General features: G+C 43.5%; 2 protein-coding genes across 2 annotated transcripts in view; both read left to right on the top strand.

Moving 5' to 3' along the window:
* The window catches only part of LOC141206945 (uncharacterized), a 34186-nt gene extending 20215 nt beyond the window's left edge, over positions 1-13971 (top strand). The window contains exon 9 of the mRNA XM_073664315.1: positions 11493-13971. Coding sequence (XP_073520416.1) covers positions 11493-12911 — 1419 coding nt within the window. The 3' untranslated portion in view covers positions 12912-13971. The remainder of the gene's footprint in view (positions 1-11492) is intronic.
* The window catches only part of LOC141206936 (uncharacterized), a 266238-nt gene that overhangs the window by 215520 nt on the left and 27827 nt on the right, over positions 1-22891 (top strand). The window lies entirely within an intron of this gene.

Below are 22891 nucleotides of genomic sequence, written 5' to 3'. Positions count from 1 at the left end.
ATCTGATAGGTAAACGGCGTAACGAGAAAAAAATTCCAAATGGCAGAATTACGTTTTTTTTGATCGCCGCAACATTGCAATAAAATGCAATAACGGGTGATCAGAACAACGGATCTACCCCAAAATGGTATCAATAAAAACGTCAGCCTGGCGCGCAAAAAATAAGCCCTCACCCGGCCCCAGATCCCAAAAATTGAAGACTCTACAAGTCTCAGAAAATGGCGCCATTTTTTTTTTTTTTTTTTTTTTTACGCAAACTTTGGATTTTTTTTCCACCACTTAAATAGAAAAGAACCTATACATGTTTGGTGTCTACGAACTCGTAATGTCCTGGAGAATAATAATGACAGGTCAGTTTTAGCATCCAGTGAACGTGGAAAGAAAAAAAAAAAACAACTGTAGAATTGGAACTTGGAATTTTTTTCCCGTTTTCCAGTACACAATATGGTAAAACTAGCAACTGCGTTTAAAAGTACAACTCGTCCTGCAAAAAATAAGCCCTCACAAGGCCATATTGACCAAAAAATAAAAACGCTATGGCTCTGGGAACAAGGGGAGTGAAAAACGAAAATGCAAAAAAAATGGTAAATCCCAAGGTCATGAAGGGGTTAATAACCCTTCAGGTGAGTCACAGGAATTTTTGGAATGTGGAAGAAAACCATGAACATTTAACTTTTTTTCACAAAAATTTAAATTTAGACCCTAATGTTTTTATTTTCGCAAGGTTAACAGGAAAAAATGGAACAAAAACTTTGTTGTGCAATTTCCCCCGAGCATACAGATACCCCATATGTGGGGGAAAACCACTGTTTGGGCGCACGGCAGGGTTCGGAAGGGAAGGAGCGCCATTTGACTTTTTGAATGTAAAATTTGCTTCAATAATTAGCGGACGTCATGTTGCTTTAGGGGAGCCCCTGATGTGCCTAAGCAGTGGAAACCCCCCACAAGTGACCCCATTTTGGAAACTAGACCCCTCAGGGAACTTATCTAGATGTGTGGTGAGCACCCTGAACCCCCAGGTGTTAGAACTCTCCTGTTAGGTTTTTTTTAGTTTGCTGGTCACATGACCATTTTTGCCTATTTAATCCGGCTCCGCCCTCCTGGCTTTGCTGGACTTCATTGTATTTACTACTCTTGAGCTAGCTTGGTGCTCTGTTGCCGTTCTCTGTTAGTTTTGCTAGGTCTTCTGACCTCTTTGCTTTTTGTTGTGTGTTTGTCTTTGACTGCTACTATTTCTGCTAGGAGGTGTCCAACTTATCCCAGTCCCTAGTTCTTGTAGGGATCCCTCCCTCTCATCTATAGGTCTTCGTACAGACTAGCCGAGGACTTTAGCGGGTCTGATCGCAGGATCAGGTTCCCCGTTACATCGTAGGGATCTAGTTTAGTTCTATTGTAGGGACAGATCTCCTGTCTTTCCTTAGTCCCTGTAGCAGATCATAACAGTAAGTCCAGCCCAAAAAGAAAAAAAAAAAAATTTTCTCTAAGGAAAGACCTCCAGTTTTCCATCATGGTCTCGGTTCAAGATTTGGCTCAACGCTTGCAGGGACTCTCTCTGGAGGTGGTAAGGCTCCAACAACACGTGAGTAGCTGTTCTGGAGCACATTTTGTGGAACCTAAGGTACGTCTGCCTGATCTATTTTTTGGTGAACAACAAGATTTTTTTTCTTTTAAAAATGCTTGTTTATTGTATTTTCGTTTGAGACCCGGATCCTCTGGTGATGAATCACAGTGCATAGGGTTCATAATGTCACTTTTGCGCAAAGATCCTCAGGGATGGGCCTTATCCCTCCAACCTAGTGATCCGTGCTTTAGATCAGTGGATAGTTTTTTTTTCTGCTTTGGGTTTGTTGTACGATGATCCTGATCGTGTCTCATCTGCTGAGTCTGAATTGAGACATCTGAGGCAGGGATCAGGTAATGTGGAAAAATATTGTTCTCACTTCCGTCGGTGGTCTGCCCAGGTGGGGTGGAACGATTCAGCTTTGAAAAGCTTGTTTCTTGCAGGGCTAGGTGAAAGGGTTAAGGATTTACTGATTGCTTATCCCACACCTGGAAACTTGCAGGAGGCAATGCAATTAGCTATACGGGTGGACAGGAGACTGCGTGCAAGGGTTAATGAGAGCAAATCCTCTGCTATGTCAGCTCCGAGTCCTGAGAGGGTCTGTGCTGACAATGGAGAGCCGATGGAGATTGGGGCGATGGCACCCCGCTCTCAGGAAAAAGACCGCAGGCTTTCTGAAGGTTTGTGCTTCTATTGTGGAAATTCTGGTCATTTGATTAAGAACTGTGTGCTTCGTATGAAGAAAGAAAAAAAAATGGTCAGTCATGCACGTATAGCCTGTTTAAATTCTAAGGGTGTATTCCTATCTGCCACTACTGCTGCTCAGGATGAATTAATTGAATTTCGGGTATTTGTGGATTGTGGTTCTACTCTGAATGTGATTGATGGGGGATTCTTGGAAAAACTTAGATTAGAACCTAAACTTTTGTCATCCCCTATTGCTGTGGTTTCTGTTGATGGCTATCCCTTGAAGAGTGTTACTCATAAGGTCTGTGAATTTCCCCTCACTATTAATGGTATTCATCAAGAGAATTTGGATTTGGTGGTATTGGATAATTTGCCTTCTCCAGTAATATTGGGGTTACCCTGGTTAAAATTGCACAATCCTGTACTGGATTGGTCTACCAATGAAATTAAGTCGTGGAGCCCTAAGTGTTATGACAAGTGTTGTAACGGGCGCATTGCTGCTGTGGATAAAGGGGAATTACCTGTACCTATTCAGGATTTTTGGAAAGTTTTTTCTGAGAAGGAATCGCAAATTTTGCCTCCCCATAGAGACTATGATTGTACCATTGAATTTGTCCCTGGAGCGACTCTTCCTAAAAGTCGTTTATTTAATCTTACTATTCCTGAGAGAAAGGCTTTGGAGGAATACATACAGATAAGCTTGGCCGCCGGTCACATTAGGCCTTCCAAGTCTCCTGTGGCTGTTGGATTTTTTTTTGTAAAAAAAAAAGATGGCGGTTTACGTCCTTGTCTGGACTTTCGTGAGATTAATAAAATTACTGTACGCAATCCTTACCCACTGCCATTGATTCCTGATTTATTTAACCAGTTAGCGGGGGCCAAGTGGTTCTCTAAAATTGATCTCCGGGGGGCATACAATTTGTTGCGCATGAAGGAGGGTGATGAATGGAAGACTGCTTTTAACACTCCTGTGGGTCATTTTGAGAATCTGGTTATGCCTTTTGGTCTTACCAATGCACCAGCATTTTTTCAGAATCTTATTAATGACATCCTTAGACCTTTAATCGGCAAAAATGTGGTTGTGTATTTGGATGACATTCTGATTTATTCGCCTGATCTGGAGTCTCATTGGCGGAGCGTACGTGAGGTATTACAGTTATTAATGGACAATTCGCTTTTTGCTAAGCTGGAGAAATGTGAGTTCGCTGTACAGAGAATTAGTTTTTTGGGCTACATTATCTCCAGTGAAGGTTTTGAGATGGACCCGGTTAAAGTTCAAGCTGTGCAGGAATGGCCTAGGCCTATTGGTTTGAAATCGATACAGAGGTTTTTGGGTTTCGCCAATTATTACAGAAAATTCATAAAAAATTTTTCTATTATTGTCAAACCGCTGACCGATCTCACCAGGAAAGGTGCTAATGCGGTTCAGTGGACTTCTGAGGCGATTGAAGCTTTTGTGTTTCTAAAGGAGAGGTTCACCTCTGCTCCCATCCTTATGCAGCCTGATGTGACTAAGCCGTTTTTGGTTGAGGTTGATGCTTCTTCGGTGGGGGTCGGTGCGGTGTTGTCTCAGGAAAACAAGGATGGAGTACATCCCTGTGCCTTTTTTTCAAAAAAATTTTCTGAGACTGAACTTAATTACGATATTGGTAATCGGGAATTGCTGGCGATTAAACTCACATTTGAATACTGGCGTCACCTCTTGGAAGGTGCTGTATTTCCCATTCAGGTTTTCACTGATCATAAAAATCTGATCTATCTTGATGCTGCCAAGCGCTTGAATGCCCGTCAGGCTAGGTGGGCACTTTTTTTCTCGCGGTTTAATTTTTCCGTTACTTACATCCCGGGTACCAAGAATGTTAAAGCGGATGCTTTGTCTCGCAGCTTTTCTCCCATGGTCGGTGTTGAGGAGGAAGAGGAGAGCATTTTACAAGAAGGTGTTGTGATTGCTGCTTTGGACTCCGTTTTGGAGGATGAGATTCTTAAAGCTCAGGAGAATGCCCCATCTAACACTCCCCATGGGAGGTTGTTTGTGCCTAGGACCTTTAGGAGAGATTTGTTTGTTGAGTGTCATGAGTCTCGGTTGGCAGGTCATCCACGAATTTCTGAGACCAAGAGACTTGTAGGTCGCAGTTTTTGGTGGCCTGGATGGCAGAAGGAAGTCATTAAGTGGGTGCGCCAATGTACTGTGTGTGCTAGATCCAAGTCTTCGCATGCTCCTGCTGCGGGGTTGCTTTGCCCTGTGGAGGTTCCTAGTGCACCTTGTACACATCTGGCTATGGACTTTATTACTGACCTTCCCCCCTCTGAAGGTTTCACGGTCATCTGGGTGGTCGTGGACCGTTTTAGCAAGATGTGTCACTTGGTTCCCTTCATCAAACTGCCTTGCACTAAGACACTCGCTAAGGCCTTTGTCAAGGAAATTGTCAGACTACATGGTGTTCCTACAGACATTGTTTCTGATAGGGGACCTCAGTTCGTGGCTCGTTTTTGGCGTGCCTTTTGTGACAGGTTGGGAGTTCATTTGTCGTTTTCATCCGGATATCATCCTGAGTCTAATGGCCAGACAGAAAGGAAGATCCAGGATGTTGAGCAGTTCATGCGTTGTTTTGTGGCAGACAATCAAGAGGGGTGGTCTGAGTTTCTGCCACTTGCTGAATTTGCTCTTAACAACCATACATCCTCTTCTGCTGGGTGTTCGCCTTTTTTTGTTGTTCTGGGAGACATCCGTCTTTTGGGTCATTCTCCAAATTGGTATCGGCTGTGCCTGAGGAGGAGAGTTTTTCCGGTGATTTGGAGAGAGTTTGGACGGATGTGCGTGGTAATCTTCAGGAGGCTAACAAAAAATCTAAAAGGTACTTTGATAGGAAACGGCAAGAGGTTTTGTTGGCTGTTGGTGACATGGTTTGGTTGTCCTCTAAGAATCTGCGATTGAGGATTCCTTCTAAAAAATTGGGTCCCAAGTTCGTAGGGCCCTTTAAGGTGCTTCAGATAGTTAACCAATCTGCTGTTAGGTTGGAGGTTCCTACGTCCTGGAAGATTAACCCGGTGTTTCATGTTTCTCTGTTGAAAAAAGCTGATGTGTCGGATGGTGACGCCTCTGCCACTGTTCCTCCGGTGGTGGAGGACGGGGAATATGAAATTTCCCGCATCCTAAATTCTAGACGGTATAGAGGAAGTTTGCCGTATCTCGTCGCTTGGAAGGGTTTCGGACCTGAGGATAACTCATGGGTGAGGGCGGATGATGTTTCTGCTTCCAGACTTGTCAGAGCGTTTCACAGGAGGTTTCCTGATAAGCCTGGGCCTAGGGGATCCGGAGGATCCTCATAGAAGAGGGGGTACTGTTAGAACTCTCCTGTTAGGTTTTTTTTAGTTTGCTGGTCACATGACCATTTTTGCCTATTTAATCCGGCTCCGCCCTCCTGGCTTTGCTGGACTTCATTGTATTTACTACTCTTGAGCTAGCTTGGTGCTCTGTTGCCGTTCTCTGTTAGTTTTGCTAGGTCTTCTGACCTCTTTGCTTTTTGTCGTGTGTTTGTCTTTGACTGCTACTATTTCTGCTAGGAGGTGTCCAACTTATCCCAGTCCCTAGTTCTTGTAGGGATCCCTCCCTCTCATCTATAGGTCTTCGTACAGACTAGCCGAGGACTTTAGCGGGTCTGATCGCAGGATCAGGTTCCCCGTTACATCGTAGGGATTTAGTTTAGTTCTATTGTAGGGACAGATCTCCTGTCTTTCCTTAGTCCCTGTAGCAGATCATAACACCAGGTGCTTCACAGAATTTTATAACATTGAGCCGTAAAAATAAAGTTTTCACATTTTTTCCACGAAAATGTTTTTCGGACTCAAATTCTGCATTTTCATAAGCATAACAGGAGAAATTGTACCAAACCATTTGTTGTTCAATTTCTCCTGAGTACGCCGATACCCCATATGTTGGGAAGAACTACTGTTTGGGCAGACGGCAGGGTTCGGAAGGGAAGGAGCGCCATTTGACTTTTTAAATGTAAAATTTGCTTGAATAATTAGAGGACGCCATGTCACATTTGGGAAGGCCCTGATGTGCCTTAAAAGCGGAAACCCCCCACATATGACCACATTTTGGAAACTAGACCCCTCAAGGAACTCCTCTATATGTGTGGTGAGCACCTTGAACCCCCAGGTATTTCACAGAAGTTTATAATGTAGACCCGTGAAAATAAAAAAAAACTAACTTTTTCCACAAAAATGATATTTTAGCCCCAATTTTTTTATTTTCACAAGGGTAAGAAGAGACTCCAAAAGTTGTTGCGCAATTTGAACTGAGTACGCCGATACCCTATATGGCTATGTGCCCACGATGCAGAATTGAAGCAGAACATTTCCGCAGCATTTCTGCATGTCCTTGTCCTTGCGTTCTTTAAGCTTTTTTGCAGCGTTTTTAACAAGCGGATTTGACTTGCATTTTTCAAATGCATTGAGTAGTCAAATCCGCATGCGGAAACGCACAAATAATGGACATGCTGCGGATTTTTCTGCACAGAAAATCCGCTGCGGAAAATTCCGCAGCACGTGCACAGAACATGCAGATTTTCATTGGGGACCATGGGGCACGTATTACCAAGTGTTTTAAAAGCGTTTCCGCTGCGGAATTGCACGTGTATGGTAGGCAATTCCCACGTGGTTTTTTTTTTAGCTGTATAACAAACGCGAAACATATGGGGCGGAGACTCGAGCATGTCACTTGAGCACCCGCGATACTAGGCGCATACCCGAGCACCTGATGAAGTCAAGTAGCGAGCACTTGCGCTCAACACTAGTCGCCATATTGTCATTTTTTTTCTTTACTGCTAACCCTAACACAACCCTAACCCCAACCCTAATCGTAGGTCTAATCCTAACCTCAACACAATCCTAATCGTAACCTTAACCCTAATCCCAACATAATCCTAACCGTATCCCAAGGAATCCATTCACTATAATGAGGCAGCAAAGTTACTCTGGAGTTCGTCTTGCCTTTGTTTAGCGGTGTCCTTTCAGAGGTTTACAAAACTGTGGCTGAGGGCACTTTTATGCACGCCTAATAAAAAGACAGACACTGGGATCACAGGCCAGACGGCGTCCACCGTGCCTCCATCTGCCTCATTACTGGGAATCTTCCGTCAGGGGTTCCTTCTGAATAATTTATTTTAGAGATTTACACAGAAACCCCGGTGTAAGCGCTCAGCACAGAGCGCAGGATAAATGTGAGCCGAGCCTTACTGCGATTTTTGGGAGGCAGAAGGAACAAATCAGCAGCAGGTGAAGAATTGGTTTTATTTATTTTTTACGCCGTTCCTCGTGCGGTATAAGTGATTAGACAACTTTATTCTTTGGGTCACTGCGATTACAGCGATACCAGATTTATATCTGATTTTTATGATTGAAAGCTATCATACACTATAAGACTTTGCAAAAAAAAAAAGACTAGTTTTTGCATTGCCATATTTTGAGAGCTATAATTTTTCCATATTTCGGCCGACAGTCATGTAAGGCTTGTTTTTTGCGGGACAAGTTGACGTTTTTATTGTTACCATTTTCGGGCATGTGACATTTTTTGATCACTTTCTATTCCGATTTTTGGGAGGCAGAATAAACAGAAACCAACAATTTTATAGAAGAATAATTTTTTTGCATCGCATAAATTTATTTTTCGGCTGAGGAAACTGTCTGGCAGCTTGTTTTTTGCAGGACAAGATGACGTCTTCAGTGGTCCCATGTTTATTTACATTCGTCTTTTTGATCGCATTTTATTTCACTTTTTGTTCGACGGTGTGATGATGATAAAGCACTGTTTTTTGCCTTTTTTTTTTTTTTTTTTTAACCGTGTTCACTAAAGGGGTTAACTAGTGGGACATTTTTATAGGTCAGGTCATTCTGGATGCGGCGATGCCAAATATGTGTACTTTTATAGTTTTTTTTTTTCAGAATATTTATTGATGGGTATGGGTATACATATATATATATATATATATATATATATATATATATATATATATATATATATATATATATATATATATATATATATATATATATATATATATATATATATATATAATATATATTAGTACAGACCAAAAGTTTGGACACACCTCATTTAAAGATTCTTCTGTATTTTCATGACTATGAAAATTGTATATTCACACTGAAGGCATCAAAACTATGAAGTAACACATGTGGAATTATATACTTAACAAAAAAGTGTGAAACAACTGAAAATATGTCTTATATTCTAGGTTCTTCAAAGTAGCCACCTTTTGCTTTGATGACTGCTTTGCACACTCTTAGCATTCTCTTGATGAGCTTACATACAGTATAGACCAGTGGAAATCTGTGCTTTGGTCTGATGAGTCCAAATTTGAGATCTTTGGTTCCAACCACCGTGTCTTTGTGCGATGCAGAAAAGGTGAACAGATGGACTCTACATGCCTGGTTCCCACCGTGAAGCATGGAGGAGGAGGTGTGATGGTGTGGGGGTGCTTTGCTGGTGACACTGTTGGGGATTTATTCAAAATTGAAGGCATAGTGAACCAGCATGGCTACCACAGCATCTTGCATCATATATATTTTAGTCCCACTTTCACTTTCTGCAGTCTGATAACAGGTATAAGGGGTCTCTGACCCAAGAGCAGAAACGCTTTTGTCCCTCTGCTAGCTCGCTAAATGCTGCAATTGCATCATTTATGGGGTTAAAATGCCGGAAGCAGAGCGGGCACCGCTCCTGGCACTGAGTGATGGGTGTCAGCTGTCAGAATCAGCTCACACCTGGTGGCTGTCGTACCCGCACAGCCTCTGTGCGGGTGCGATCCGCCAAATGTAATAATTATTACTTATAATGTCAAAAAGGGGTTAATGATTACATAAAGGAGCCAGAGGAAGGCCAAGGAGTAGAACAATAGAGCTTAGGTGGTAAATAAGTTAGGTATCAGATGAGTATAAAGGCATGTTAGGTATAGGGCAGAGACATATCAGCAATATAGGGCCCCACTCAGATAAGTAATGAAGCTTATTAAGTAACAGGGCAGAGACATATAGGGAGTACAGGTGCCCAAACAGATCAGTATAGAAGCATGTTGTATGATCTTGCCAGGTGGCTTGTCTGTCTGCACAACGTGTACTGGGTGGCTACCTTTAATGGAGCTGTGAACTGGCGTTCTGGTGCTCCCACTCCTTCGTCTCGTGCATCTGTCTCTGGTTGCAGCTGGAGGGTTTAGGTAAGTTTCCGCAATGCGGAAGTGCGTGCGTCATACCCGCCCACCGGAAGTTGTCATGGGCGGGTGACATGGCACAGGGACTGGGTCTGTTGGGTAGTGCCTGCTCACTGTATGGTCGTGTCACATGTAGCGTAACCATTGCGATGTGCAAAGTCCGCGCTTGTGCTGTAGGTTATGTGCGATAGTTTTGTTATATTGTCATCACGGTGTGTGGATGAGCGGCAAAAGTGAGGTTGATCTTGGTGGGGGAAAAAAACTGCTTCTTTTGGTTGGGTTAAATGGTGCCCTGGATTAAAGCAATAATGGAGAGGGATGTAGGAAATGTATGGAGTCTTGTATGAAACTATACAGTGTGAGGGTATGTACTTAGATTTGCAAGAATGACACATAGGAGCTGTGTGTAAGAAGGGGAGGGGAAGGGGTGAAGGAGATCTGAGTGGGAGGGGAAGGGGTGAAGGAGATCTGAGTGGGAGGGGAAGGGGTGGAGGAGATCGGAGTGGGAGGGCAGGGGAGAGGGGAAGGGGTTTGAGGAACTCCCTTGGAGAGGGGGAGTAGGAGTGGGTTATAGAGCTGATCTAGCGTGTCTGAAAAAAAGATCAGGTTAGCCAATCTATTTCATGGTTGAGAGCCTTGAGGGACAGTGTATGAAGGGCGTGGATCTAGAACCACTCCCGCTGTTTAAGGATTTTAATAAGGTTATCACCTTGTCTGGGTCTGGATACTTGTTCGATCACCTGGAACCTGAGTTGTTATACTGTATACCTGGCGAAATGATAGGGTAGTAGTAACCAGGTTTTGCCACAACGGATAGTGGATTTGTGTTTGACAATGCGGTCCCTGATGTGTTGAATAGTTTTCCATACGTATTGTAGACCACATGGGCATTTGACTACATATACCATGAAGTTAGATTCTCTGCAGAATGAATGAGGCCACATATGGTGACAGAAGCAGATGCCGCAGGAGCAGATCCCAGAGGTGATGAGACCCACCATTTGCAGAAACCTTAATATGACAAAATGACAGAAAATCAGAGCAGTAGAAATCCCCAGAAAGTGACTCCGTTTTGGAAATTATAACCCTCAGGAAATGAATCTATAGGAGTAGTGACTATTTTGACTCCACAACCACTTTCTGGAAATTTGCACGCCTGGATGTTGGAGACTGAAAATTGCAAATATATTATTTTATTGCCCAACACATAGTGTTCATATTGTACTCCAGGAGATACACACACACTATAAATTAAGTGGGTTCTTCTTACTAGAGTAATGCCAAATATATGGATGCTAAATGTGGTTTGGGCGCACTGCAAGGCTTAGAAGCAAGGGGGAGATTGGAGTGATATTGCTGAATTGGGATATGGAAGCCATGTTGCTTTTCAGGAGCATTTAAGACCATAATAATGTAGAAACTTCTGTTTTTACACTGGCAGATGATGGACCACGCTCTACTGGTTCATGCTATGAGGTTTTATATTAGACTGTGAACTGTCAGTGTCTTAGTGAATAATTCAATGTTATTACGTAACTTGCCATTTCTACAGACAGTTTAAATGTTCAGAAATATAAAATTCAAGGATATTTTCTTCAAAAATAATAATTGGTTTTATTCTTGGCAGATGACTGTACCAGGAGATCAGAGGGACAGCTGACATCTTCAATTTCTAAATCAGATGATCTTGAGATCCCACAGGATACAATTGAAGTGAATGCCGTTACTCCAGATTTACCATCATCCCTTCACAACAAAGATTTGTCATCGGATTCTTTAAAACAGGTCCTGACTTCTGATTCATTACCGACTACTAAGGAAAATCACAGTCACAAAAGAGGCATTAACAGACGAACTGCTCCTAAACGAAACAAGCCATTTTCACAGTCAGACTATGGAAATAGTTTTCCCCTCAAAAAGTATTTTCTTAAACATCAAAAAATGTACACAGGAGACAATCGAATTTCCTGTTCCAATTGTGGGAGATGTTTTAACCAGAAATCGGATCTTGTTAGTCACCAGAGAACTCATACATTGGAGATGCCATTTTCATGTTTAAAATGTGGGAAATGTTTTGTAAAGAAAATATATCTTCTCAGACACAAGAGAACCCACACAGAAGAGAAGCCTTTTTATGTTCCATATGTGGGAAATGTTTTAAATGGAAAAGAAATCTTGATACCCACCAGAAAACCCACACAGGGGAGAAGCCATTTTCATGTTCAGAATGTGGAAAATGTTTTGTGCAGAAAATATCTCTTCTCAGTCACCAGAGAACCCACAAAGAAGAGAAGCCTTTTTCATGTTCAGAATGTGGGAAATGTTTTAAATGGAAAGCAAATCTTGATGGCCACCAGAGAACCCACACAGGGGAGAAGCCTTTTTCATGTTCAGAATGTGGGAAATCTTATACATCGATAACAAATCTTTTCGCACATCAGAGAACTCACACAGGGGAGAAGCCATTTTCATGTTCAGAATGTGGGAAATGTTTTGCAAAGAAATCAAATCTTATCAAGCATCTGCGAACTCACACAGGGGAGAAGCCATTTCCATGTTCAGAATGTGGGAAATGTTTTGTAAATAAATCAGATCTTATCAGACATCACAAAACTCACACAGGGGAGAAGCCTTTTTTATGTTCAGAATGTGGAAAATGTTTTAAACATGAATCAGATGTTGTTAAACACCAAAGAACCCACACAGGGGAGAGGCCATTTTCATGTTCAGAATGTGGGAAATGTTTTATAGCGACATCAAATCTAATCAGACATCAGAGAACCCACACAGGGGAGAAGCCATTTTCATGTTCAGAATGTGGAAAATGTTTTAACCAGAAATGTTATTTTGTTAAGCACCAGAGAACCCACACAGGGGAGAAGCCTTTTTCATGTTCAGATTGTGGGAAATGTTTTAACCAGAAATCAAATCTTATCAAACATCAAAGAACTCACACAGGGGAGAAGCCATTTTCATGTTCAGAATGTGGGAAATATTTTACACGGAAATCAACTCTTAATAAACATCAGAGAAGTCACACAGGGGAGAAGCCTTTTTCATGTTCAGAATGTGGGAAATGTTTTAACCAGAAATCAAATCTTATCCAACATCAAAGAACTCACACAGGGGAGAAGCCTTTTTCATGTTCAGAATGTGGGAAATGTTTTAACCAGAAATCAAATCTTATCAAACATCAAAGAACTCACACAGGGGAGAAGCCATTTTCATGTTCAGAATGTGGGAAATATTTTACACGGAAATCAACTCTTAATAAACATCAGAGAAGTCACACAGGGGAGAAGCCTCTTTCATGTTCAAAATGTGGGAAATGTTTTAACCAGAAAGCGCATGTTGATAGCCACGAGAGAACCCACACAGGGGAGAATGACTCAACTACACCCAACTGGTCTCTGTATACACTAGAAAGGCCTTAGCTGCACAACTTAAAACACCACCTCGGACCTAACTACCAAATAGACAGTTGAGGAGTTTCTCGTATTTCCTGAGGAACCAGAGGGGAGTCTGCAACACACTGTCAACAAGGGGAAAGAAAAGTGTGACATAAGATATGAAAAACCCTGAGTGAGAAACTAAAACACATTCATATAGGGCAAAGAAGGCAAGCTAATGAGAACCAAAAATAAAAGGAGCAAGTATAACTTCCCAGAAACCTAACAGTGGTAGAAGGAAAAGGTACTGGGAGAGAAAGCAAACTGACCAGGAGGATTATTTCACCTTTGTGGTGAAAATTACAAAATTCATCTTCGCCCACAATTATTAGAATTTGATAACATAACAATATATATCTACAAGAGACTGGTACAGCAATAGGAAGTAACATGGCTCCACAGTACGCAAATCTTTTAATGGCCAAGCTTGAAAGTGACTTCTTGTCCACATGTCCCATCAGGGCTCTTGCCTACTACCATTACTTTGATGATATTTTAATCATCTGGACGGAATCTGAGCAACAGCTTAAGACGTTCCATGAGCACTTTAATCAATTTTATCTCACCATTGTTAAATATTAATTATGGATATTCATTTTATTCTTAATTCTGAATTCTGTACCATACATAAGATTGCATCAGCCATCGTGCTAGGGTTTCTAGATGACATGCGCTATTTGTGTATTTTAATTCAGCACCATAATTAGAAGAACAGGTGCTATATGACAGGCCTATAAAAGCCCATGTTAGAGACAGGGGGGGTCTCTTGCCATTCCACAGGACAAGGATATGTGTGTAAACCAGCTGCTGATGTAGGCCCAAGGAAACACGTTCTTTACCCGGACACATGGTGTCATCCTGAGACGTGCTGGACACAGACATATGCAATCTACCATCCAGGATCCCAGGGAAAGATGGGTGAATCTCAATTATTAAGCTAATTATGGACAAATGGACAATCACTCTGTAACTATTTAATTATTTTATGTAATCATTCTTTTTAATGGACAATCCGAGAATAAATCGATACTTTTTTTCCTAAGAATATCATGATAGTCATTAATCGATCACATCTGATAAGAAGTCCTCGATAGAAAAAATATACGGAAAGAAGTATTTTTTTACAACCATCAACTTAACACTCAACTACTCCTGTACTGAAATTAACTTTTTGGACACCTTCATTAAGCTACAGAACAATGAAATAGAGACATCCAATTAACCGTCCAACATACCTTAAATGGGTCAGTTCAGTTTCCATCCAAAACACATAAAAAAACTGTATGGGCTAAAGCCAAGCCATCAGATACAATCGGATATTGTCCAACCCTATGGACAGAGACAAACACCTTGGTGGCCTCAAAAAGACCTTTTTGAACAAGGGCAACCTGGTGCCTTTAGTAGTCACCTACAATCCAAATTTGGCAGCGCTAAAGAGAGCTGCATGGAAATTACAACCTTTATTACAAAAAGATGCCCGGTTACAATCTATATTTCCAGATCTCCCACTTCTCTGTTTTAAGGCAGTCCCCAAATCTAAAAAGCATCATTGTCAGAAGCTCCCTGTCCTCTCCTATAGCTACATGAACCTTTCCCTGCAACCAGCTCTTCCCAGCCCCTCCGTCATCAAACACATCCTCCCGCTCATCATACACCACCACTATGCTAGCGAAAGTGTTAAATAATTTCACCCATATTTTCACCGAATGTTACTGATTTTTGCAGATTTTAAGAAAAAATGCTTGTTTCCGATCATGAATCCCAATTTGCCATATTCATGCCGAATTTGAAATTGGTGATTGTTTTTCGAACATATTTGCTCATCACTAGTCATCAGACGTAATCCCATATTACTGCAGCAATAATCCTGAAATTTGGGGGGTGTATCAGATATTACACTACATTTAAATTCTGGCAAGCGTATGTTGGTCAAAAGTATTCACACTTGGTCACTGAAATATACCATACAATTAGGCGACTGCATAAAAACGTGGTCATCAGACGTGATCCTATATTACTACGGTAATAATCCTGAAATTTTTGGAAGCACATCAGATATTACACTCCATTTAAAGTCTTGCAGGTGTATGTTGGTCAAAACTATTCACACTTGGTCGCTGAGAAATACCGTACTAGTAGGCGACTGCATAAAACCATGGTCATCAGACGTGATTCGATATTACTGCAGTAATAATCCTGAAATTTCAGGGAGCGTGCCAAATATTATAGTCCATTTAAAATGGGCAAGTTGCGTGGCAAGGGACGAGGAAGTGGACATGATGGTAATGGTGCACACAGAGGCCAAGGCCATGGGCAAGATAAAATTGTGTCTGCTGAGGGAGCACAACAAACACCCACATTATCGCGAACTAACTTCCTGTCCGAACTTCTAGGGGGCCACAGATCAACACTATTGAAGCTAGAGCAGTGTGAAAAGGTTGTTTTTTGGATAGCAGATAATGCTTCCAGTAAGTTTGCCACCACCACCACCCTGTCTTCCACATGGTCCCATCTCAGTAGCCGTGAGTCTGGACCACATATTCTTCACACTGATTCTCCTTCCTCCCACCATGCCGAGTGCCTGGTAGACAAGTGATCCCACACTTGGACACTCTGAAGAGCTGTTCACTTATCCATTTATAGTTTCGGGCCTCTCGTCCGGCCCAATTCAAGAGGGGCTACAGGAGATCGCATGTAGCAATGCCCAAATATTTTAACAGCCACGGTCACACAAAGTCAACAGTGGGAAACTGTCGCAAGAGGTGGATGATGATGAGACACAATTGCCATCAAGTCAGGAGGTGGCCCAGGGTGCGTACGTGGAAGACAAGGTAGTGGACGACAAAGTCACTGACCCAATCTGGCAAAGTGACATGCATAATGAGGACAGCAGCACAGAGGGGGAGGGAGGCGTAGCACCACAACAGGCAGGAACAAGCAGTGGGGTGGCCACAGACACAAGGCGGGCAACTGCTCCCGGAACACTAACACAAGGGAAGTTGCCAGTACAACTGTTAGTTCTTCCAAAGTCTGGCTCTTTTTTAAAGACTGTCCAGATAACCCCAAAAGGCTATTTGCAACCTCTGCTATGCCAACATCAGCAAGGCGTTGTGCCGCCCTATTGGCCAGCCTTTTTTCGCGCTATATATTTAAATGACTGTCTATTGAGCCACAGCAGTCCCTTTGAGAAAGGCAATAGCGCCGAAACGCGTGTCGGGGAAGCACGCATCGTGCAGGCTCTCAGTCTCCCACCTAGGTAATTATGCATGACTTTTTGATTATGTGAGGATAGGGATGTTTACCCCTGGGACATGGCTATTTATAATATATATTGATGTTTCGTCATGGTGTCCCTTCATATTTGCTAGAGTCTCCTAAGCATTTGATAATGGGGAGGATGGTAGTTGTGAGACGAGATTCCTGCATTTCTTATGCTGCCTGCCTATTTTTACTTATGTTTTAACGATTTGTATGTTGATTTGGTATTCATTTGTCTCCCTGGACATTTTTCTCCATTTTCTACTTTGTATGTAAAGAATTTTTCAATAAAGTTTATACACATTTTTCATATTATGGCCATGTGATCGTTGTTTTCTGCTTCAGCACTCTCTTATTCAACATCAGCAAGGGTTGCAAAACTACAGCCTGACCACCACCAGCATGCTCAGGCACATGACAGCAAAGCACCCAACTAGTTGGCCGAACGCCAGGGTACAGAAACAGTGTCTGCGGGTGACACCACTGCGTGTTCCGCTGTTGTATGTGCACGCAAAGCCTCCGTCCATGATGCAGGTAAAGATGCCTCCTGCCCTGCACCTGTCGTTGCAGACTTGCAACCGTCAGCGTCCACGTCCTTGTCCCAGCACAGCGTTCAGTTGTCCCTACCCCAGTCCTTTGAACGCAAGCGCAAATAAGCAGCCAACACCCCACAGGCCACACTACTAAACTCACACATTTCTCAAATGCTTGCACTTGAAATGGTGCCTTTTAGGCTCATGGAGACAGAATCTTTCCGCAACCTGACGGCGGCGGCCATCCCTCTGTACTTGGTCCCAGCCGTAACTATTTCTCCCAGTGTGCTGTCCCTGTATTACACAAGGACGTGTGCCAGAAAATTATGCGTGCCCTCAACAATGCTGGGAAGGTCCACCTAACCGCGGACATGTGGACACGTGCTTGTGGCCAGGGATGGTACATCTCGCTGATGGCACACTGGGTTAAGATAGTGGAAGCTGGGACCCAGTCAGATCCTGGTGCAGAATACATCCTCCCGACGTCAAGGATTGCAGGCCCTGGGTCAATCAGGGTTGCCCCCACATTGTACAGCTCCTGCACCTCCTCCTCGGCCTCCATCTTCAAAATGACCACATCAATCGCAAGCTGGAAGCACTGCCTCGGCCAAGCGGCAACAGGCTGTGCTGAAGCTAATATGCTTAGGTGACAAACCGCACACCGCTGCAGAGTTATTTACAGCTGTAAAAGAGCAGGCAGATCTGTGGCTGTCATCGCTGAACCTACAGTCAGGCATGGTCGTGTGTGACAATGGCTGGAACCTGGTGGTTGCTCTGAAATGAGGAGAGCTCACACACGCATCATGCTTAGCCATTGTGCTGGCCCATATGCCGATGTGCTTCCAGCTCACCGACTGGTGTGCCATGTCGTCACGCATTGAAACTCAACATTGCACATGTTGGGAATTATTTGTAAGCAGTAGTGGGCAGTTGTTGAGTAGCAGCTTCAACACGCCCGTTGGCATTCAGGTCAACCTCCGCACATAAGAACTGATGAGTGGGCATAGATGTCAGACATCTGTGTCGTCCTCCAAAACTTTGAAGACTCCAAGATGGTAAGCGGCGATGACGCCATAATTAGCTCACCATTCCGCTTCTCTGTCTTCTGAAATGCTCGCTGCTCACAATTAAAGAGGCACAGCATGATCATATGGAGCAAGGAACCATACAGGCTGATGCCACACAGCCCAGCCTCATCTCATCCCAACTCGGATTGGGTGCTAATGAGGAGGAGGAGCTGGTTTCGTGCCCTACAGACGGTATTACCCACATGACATTCATACCGTTTATTCATCGTGGATGGCCTGAGGAAAGGGAGAATGAGGAGGATGAGTAGGGGAGCATGGACAGTGGTCTTCTTGGTCAGGACAGGGAAGACTTGGCTGGTGGCAGTCCGGCACACATGGCTGAGTTTATGTTCCTCTGCCTTTCTCATGACCCTCACGTTGTACACATTTTGGCCTACAATAATTACAGGTTTGGTCACACTTTTAGACCCACGTTACAAGGAGAACTTTCTATCTCTCCTTCCCGCGGTGGAGAGGTCTAGTAAAATGTTTCAGTACTAGAAGGTCCTTGTTTCGTAATTTAAAAAAAAATTCACATCTGAAATTGCTTGCGGCTGAGGTCACAGTACCTTGGACAACCAAGGAGTACAGATGAGAGAGACACAAATATGATGCGCGGGTTACTTTGACAAAAAAGAAAAGTTTTAGAAGATGCTGAAGGACTACCTTGGCGACTGTACCAGCGTCCCCCTGTGCCTTACAACTATTTGGTATCCAAGCTAGACACATGGCATGAACTGTCTCTCTATGCCTTGGAGGTCCTGGAGTCTAGCATTTTGTCAGAGATGGTTTTTAGTGTCGCTGGGGTATTATAAGGCGCATCCACCTGTCAACTGAAAATGCTAATAGGCTGACTCTTATAAAAATGAACAAGGGCTGGATTGGGCCAGACTTCTCATCACCACCGGATGATAGCAGCGGAACATAAAGTCAAATCCAGTGGCTTTTTTGGGGGGGGTCTATTCCCATGCACCTCTTCACACCCAGACATGGGTATACTCTTCCTGATTTTGTCTATTTTCTGTTGTCCTCCTCCTCCTCCTTATCCTACACCACCATATCACCAGGGTGACCGTGAAGCAACACCCACATAATTTTTTTGTAAGGGTTTTTATGATGCCCATAGGAATATTTTTTTAGAGGCCTACCTCTAACATTCTGTAGGTTATACAGTATGTTCATGTATACCCCACAGGGATAAAGGTTTTTCAGCCCATGCACTTAGTGCATGGGCATTACCAGTATAGAAGACCCGCTCTTTAACAATGGTAACAATTTTTTTTAATGAAGACCTCCTCTAAGTCTCTTTAAAGGGGTACTGGGGTTTTTCCAAAATTTGGGCAGCCCTTCCAGTCACTGCATACGCAATAACAGTATAGGAGACCTGCTCCTTATTAATGGGAAATTATTTTTTAACTGAGGCCCTCCTCTATGTGTCTTCAAATTGGCATTGGGTTTTTTCCAAAATTTGGGCAGCCCTTGCAGTCACTGCATACACAATAACAGTATAGGAGACCCGCTCCTTTATAATGGGGACATTTTTTTTACTCAGGACCTCCTCTATGTGTCTTCAAAGGGGTATTGAGGCTTTTCAAAATTTTGGGCAGGCCTTGCAGTCACTGTATATGCTATAACTGTATAGGGAACCTGCTCCTCAACCCCTTTCTGACGCAGGGCGTAATAATATGTACCTGTGCCCTGGGCCTTAATGACCAGGTACGTATTATTACTCCTCATTGATCGCGCCCGTACAGAGGCTGTGCGGGAGTGATCGCCGCCGGGAGCCAGCTGCAGAGGCATGTGACCCAGGCGCAGCTGGCAGGGGGGCGCAGTCGGGCAGTTTGATGTGTCTCCCCCGGCGGCTGCGTTCTGCCGCCCCCCAGACTAGGAGTTGGCCATTCTCTGAGCAGAATGTCAAGCTGACACTGGCTCAGAGAAGCTGCAGCGTGCTGGCTCCCAGCGTTGACGCTCTGACCTCAGGGTCAGGTCATGTGATCACGTTTCTGACACCACTCACCGGGGCTGCAGCTGCAGAGGCGCAGATTGGTGGAAAGTGCTCTGTGCTTCAGAGCTGAAGACACCGAAGATGGAATGGAGATGAAGATTCATTGTGGGGGGTGATTTACTATGGAGGTGATTTATGGTATTGCTAAGGGATGATTTACTATGGAGGTGATTTATGGTATGGCTAGGGGGTGATTTACTATGGGGGTGATTTATGGTATGTCTAGGGGGTGATTTACTATGGGGGTGATTTATGGTATGGCTAGGGGGTGATTTACTATGGGGGTGATTTATGGTATGTCTAGGGGGTGATTTACTATGGGGGTGATTTATGGTATGGCTGGGGGGAAATTTACTATAGAAGGAGATTTATTGTATGGCTGGGGTGATTTACTATGGGGTGTGATTTACTATGGGGGTGGTTTATGGTATGGCTAGTGGGTGATTTACTATGGGGGTGATTTATGGTATGGCTAGTGGGTGATTTACTATGGGGGTGATTTATGGTATGGCTAGTGGGTGATTTACTATGGGGGTGATTTATGGTATGGCTAGTGGGTGATTTACTATGGGGGTGATTTATGGTATGGCTAGTGGGTGATTTACTATGGGGGTGATTTATGGTATGGCTAGTGGGTGATTTACTATGGGGGTGATTTATGGTATGGCTGGGGGGAGATTTACTATAGGGGGTGATTCATGGTATGGCTGGGGGGAGATTTACTATAGGGGATGATTTATGGTATGGCTGGGGGGAGATTTACTATGGGGTGTGATTTACTATGGGGGTGGTTTATGGTATGGCTAGTAGGTGATTTACTATGGGGGTGATTTATGGTCTGGCTAGTGGGTGATTTACTATGGGGGTGGTTTATGGTATGGCTAGTGGGTGATTTACTATGGGGGTGATTTATGGTATGGCTAGTGGGTGATTTACTATAGAAGGAGATTTATTGTATGGCTGGGGTGATTTACTATGAGGGTGGTTTATGGTATGGCTAGTGGGTGATTTACTATGGGGGTGGTTTATGGTATAGCTAGTGGGTGATTTACTATGGGGGTGATTTATGGTATGGCTAGTGGGAGATTTACTATAGAAGGAGATTTATTGTATGGCTGGGGTGATTTACTATGGGGTGTGATTTACTATGGGGGTGGTTTATGGTATGGCTAGTGGGTGATTTACTATGGGGGTGATTTATGGTATGGCTAGTGGGTGATTTACTATGGGGGTGATTTATGGTATGGCTAGTGGGTGATTTACTATGGGGGTGATTTATGGTATGGCTGGGGGGAGATTTACTATAGGGGATGATTTATGGTATGGCTGGGGGGAGATTTACTATAGGGGATGATTTATGGTATGGCTGGGGGGAGATTTACTATGGGGTGTGATTTACTATGGGGGTGGTTTATGGTATGGCTAGTAGGTGATTTACTATGGGGGTGATTTATGGTATGGCTAGTGGGTGATTTACTATGGGGGTGGTTTATGGTATGGCTAGTGGGTGATTTACTATGGGGGTGATTTATGGTATGGCTAGTGGGTGATTTACTATAGAAGGAGATTTATTGTATGGCTGGGGTGATTTACTATTGGGGTGGTTTATGGTATGGCTAGTGGGTGATTTACTATGGGGGTGGTTTATGGTATAGCTAGTGGGTGATTTACTATGGGGGTGATTTATGGTATGGCTAGTGGGAGATTTACTATAGAAGGAGATTTATTGTATGGCTGGGGTGATTTACTATGGGGTGTGATTTACTATGGGGGTGGTTTATGGTATGGCTAGTGGGTGATTTACTATGGGGGTGATTTATGGTATGGCTAGTGGGTGATTTACTATGGGGGTGGTTTATGGTATGGCTAGTGGGTGATTTACTATGGGGGTGATTTATGGTATGGCTAGTGGGTGATTTACTATGGGGGTGATTTATGGTATGGCTAGTGGGTGATTTACTATGGGGGTGATTTATGGTATGGCTAGTGGGTGATTTACTATGGGGGTGATTTATGGTATGGCTAGTGGGTGATTTACTATGGGGTGATTTATGGTATGGCTGGGGGGAGATTTACTATAGGGGGTGATTCATGGTATGGCTGGGGGGAGATTTACTATAGGGGATGATTTATGGTATGGCTGGGGGAGATTTACTATAGGGGATGATTTATGGTATGGCTGGGGGAGATTTACTATGGGGTGTGATTTACTATGGGGGTGGTTTATGGTATGGCTAGTGGGTAATTTACTATGGGGGTGATTTATGGTATGGCTGGGGGAGATTTACTATGGGGGTGATTTATGGTATGGCTGGGGGGAGATTTACTATAGGGGATGATTTATGGTATGGCTGGGGGTGATTTACTATGAGGGCAGATTTATTGTGTGGCTGGGAGAAGATTTAGTGTGAGGGAAGATTTATTGTATGGGTGGGGTGATTTAGTGTGGGGGGAGGGGTGGGAGAGATTGTGTGTGTGGGTGAATGGTGCGGACACAGAATGGGGAGGATGGGTGCGTACGCAATATGGGGAGCGAAGGAGGGAAATGTATACGGACACAGTATGGGGAGCGAGGGTGATGTGATGTGTGCAGACACAGTATGGGGGATGTGTGAGGGTAAATATATGAGGAGACAGTATGGTTTACAGGGGGATGTGAGAGAAGACAGTATGAGGAGGGGAGGGGGAAATAATGGGGGGAGAAAAGTGTGAGTGGGCACAGAATAGAGACTGAGTAGTGTTGGGGGTGTAGTATGGGGTGACAGTGTAAGGGCACATCCAGGAGAGGACAGTAAGCCAAGGAGGGAGAGCTTGCAAAAGGCGTCTGACCTCAACTCCTATGCTGTGGCTGCCACAGCTGTGGGGGAGCCAGGCGCCATTTAATTGTATTATCATTGTATGTTCCAAAATGATACATAGCACTTCAATAAGACTAGAAAGTTCATAAGTCTGTGACATAAAATATCACAGACAAAGAAGAGCTCGGTGATCATAAGAAAATTCTAATTTTATTAAACTACAAAATTAAAATGACAATAAAATCAGGTAAAAAAACAAGGATACCTCAAAAAAGTGCCGGCCATTAGATTGTGACTATCAGAT

Source organism: Phyllobates terribilis, unplaced genomic scaffold, assembly GCF_046119375.1.
Source record: "Phyllobates terribilis strain yellow unplaced genomic scaffold, ASM4611937v1 Scaffold_150__1_contigs__length_4496277, whole genome shotgun sequence".
Taxonomy (NCBI): domain Eukaryota; kingdom Metazoa; phylum Chordata; class Amphibia; order Anura; family Dendrobatidae; genus Phyllobates; species Phyllobates terribilis.
Note: the sequence above shows the minus strand (reverse complement) of the source record. Positions and strands in the feature narration are given on the sequence as shown.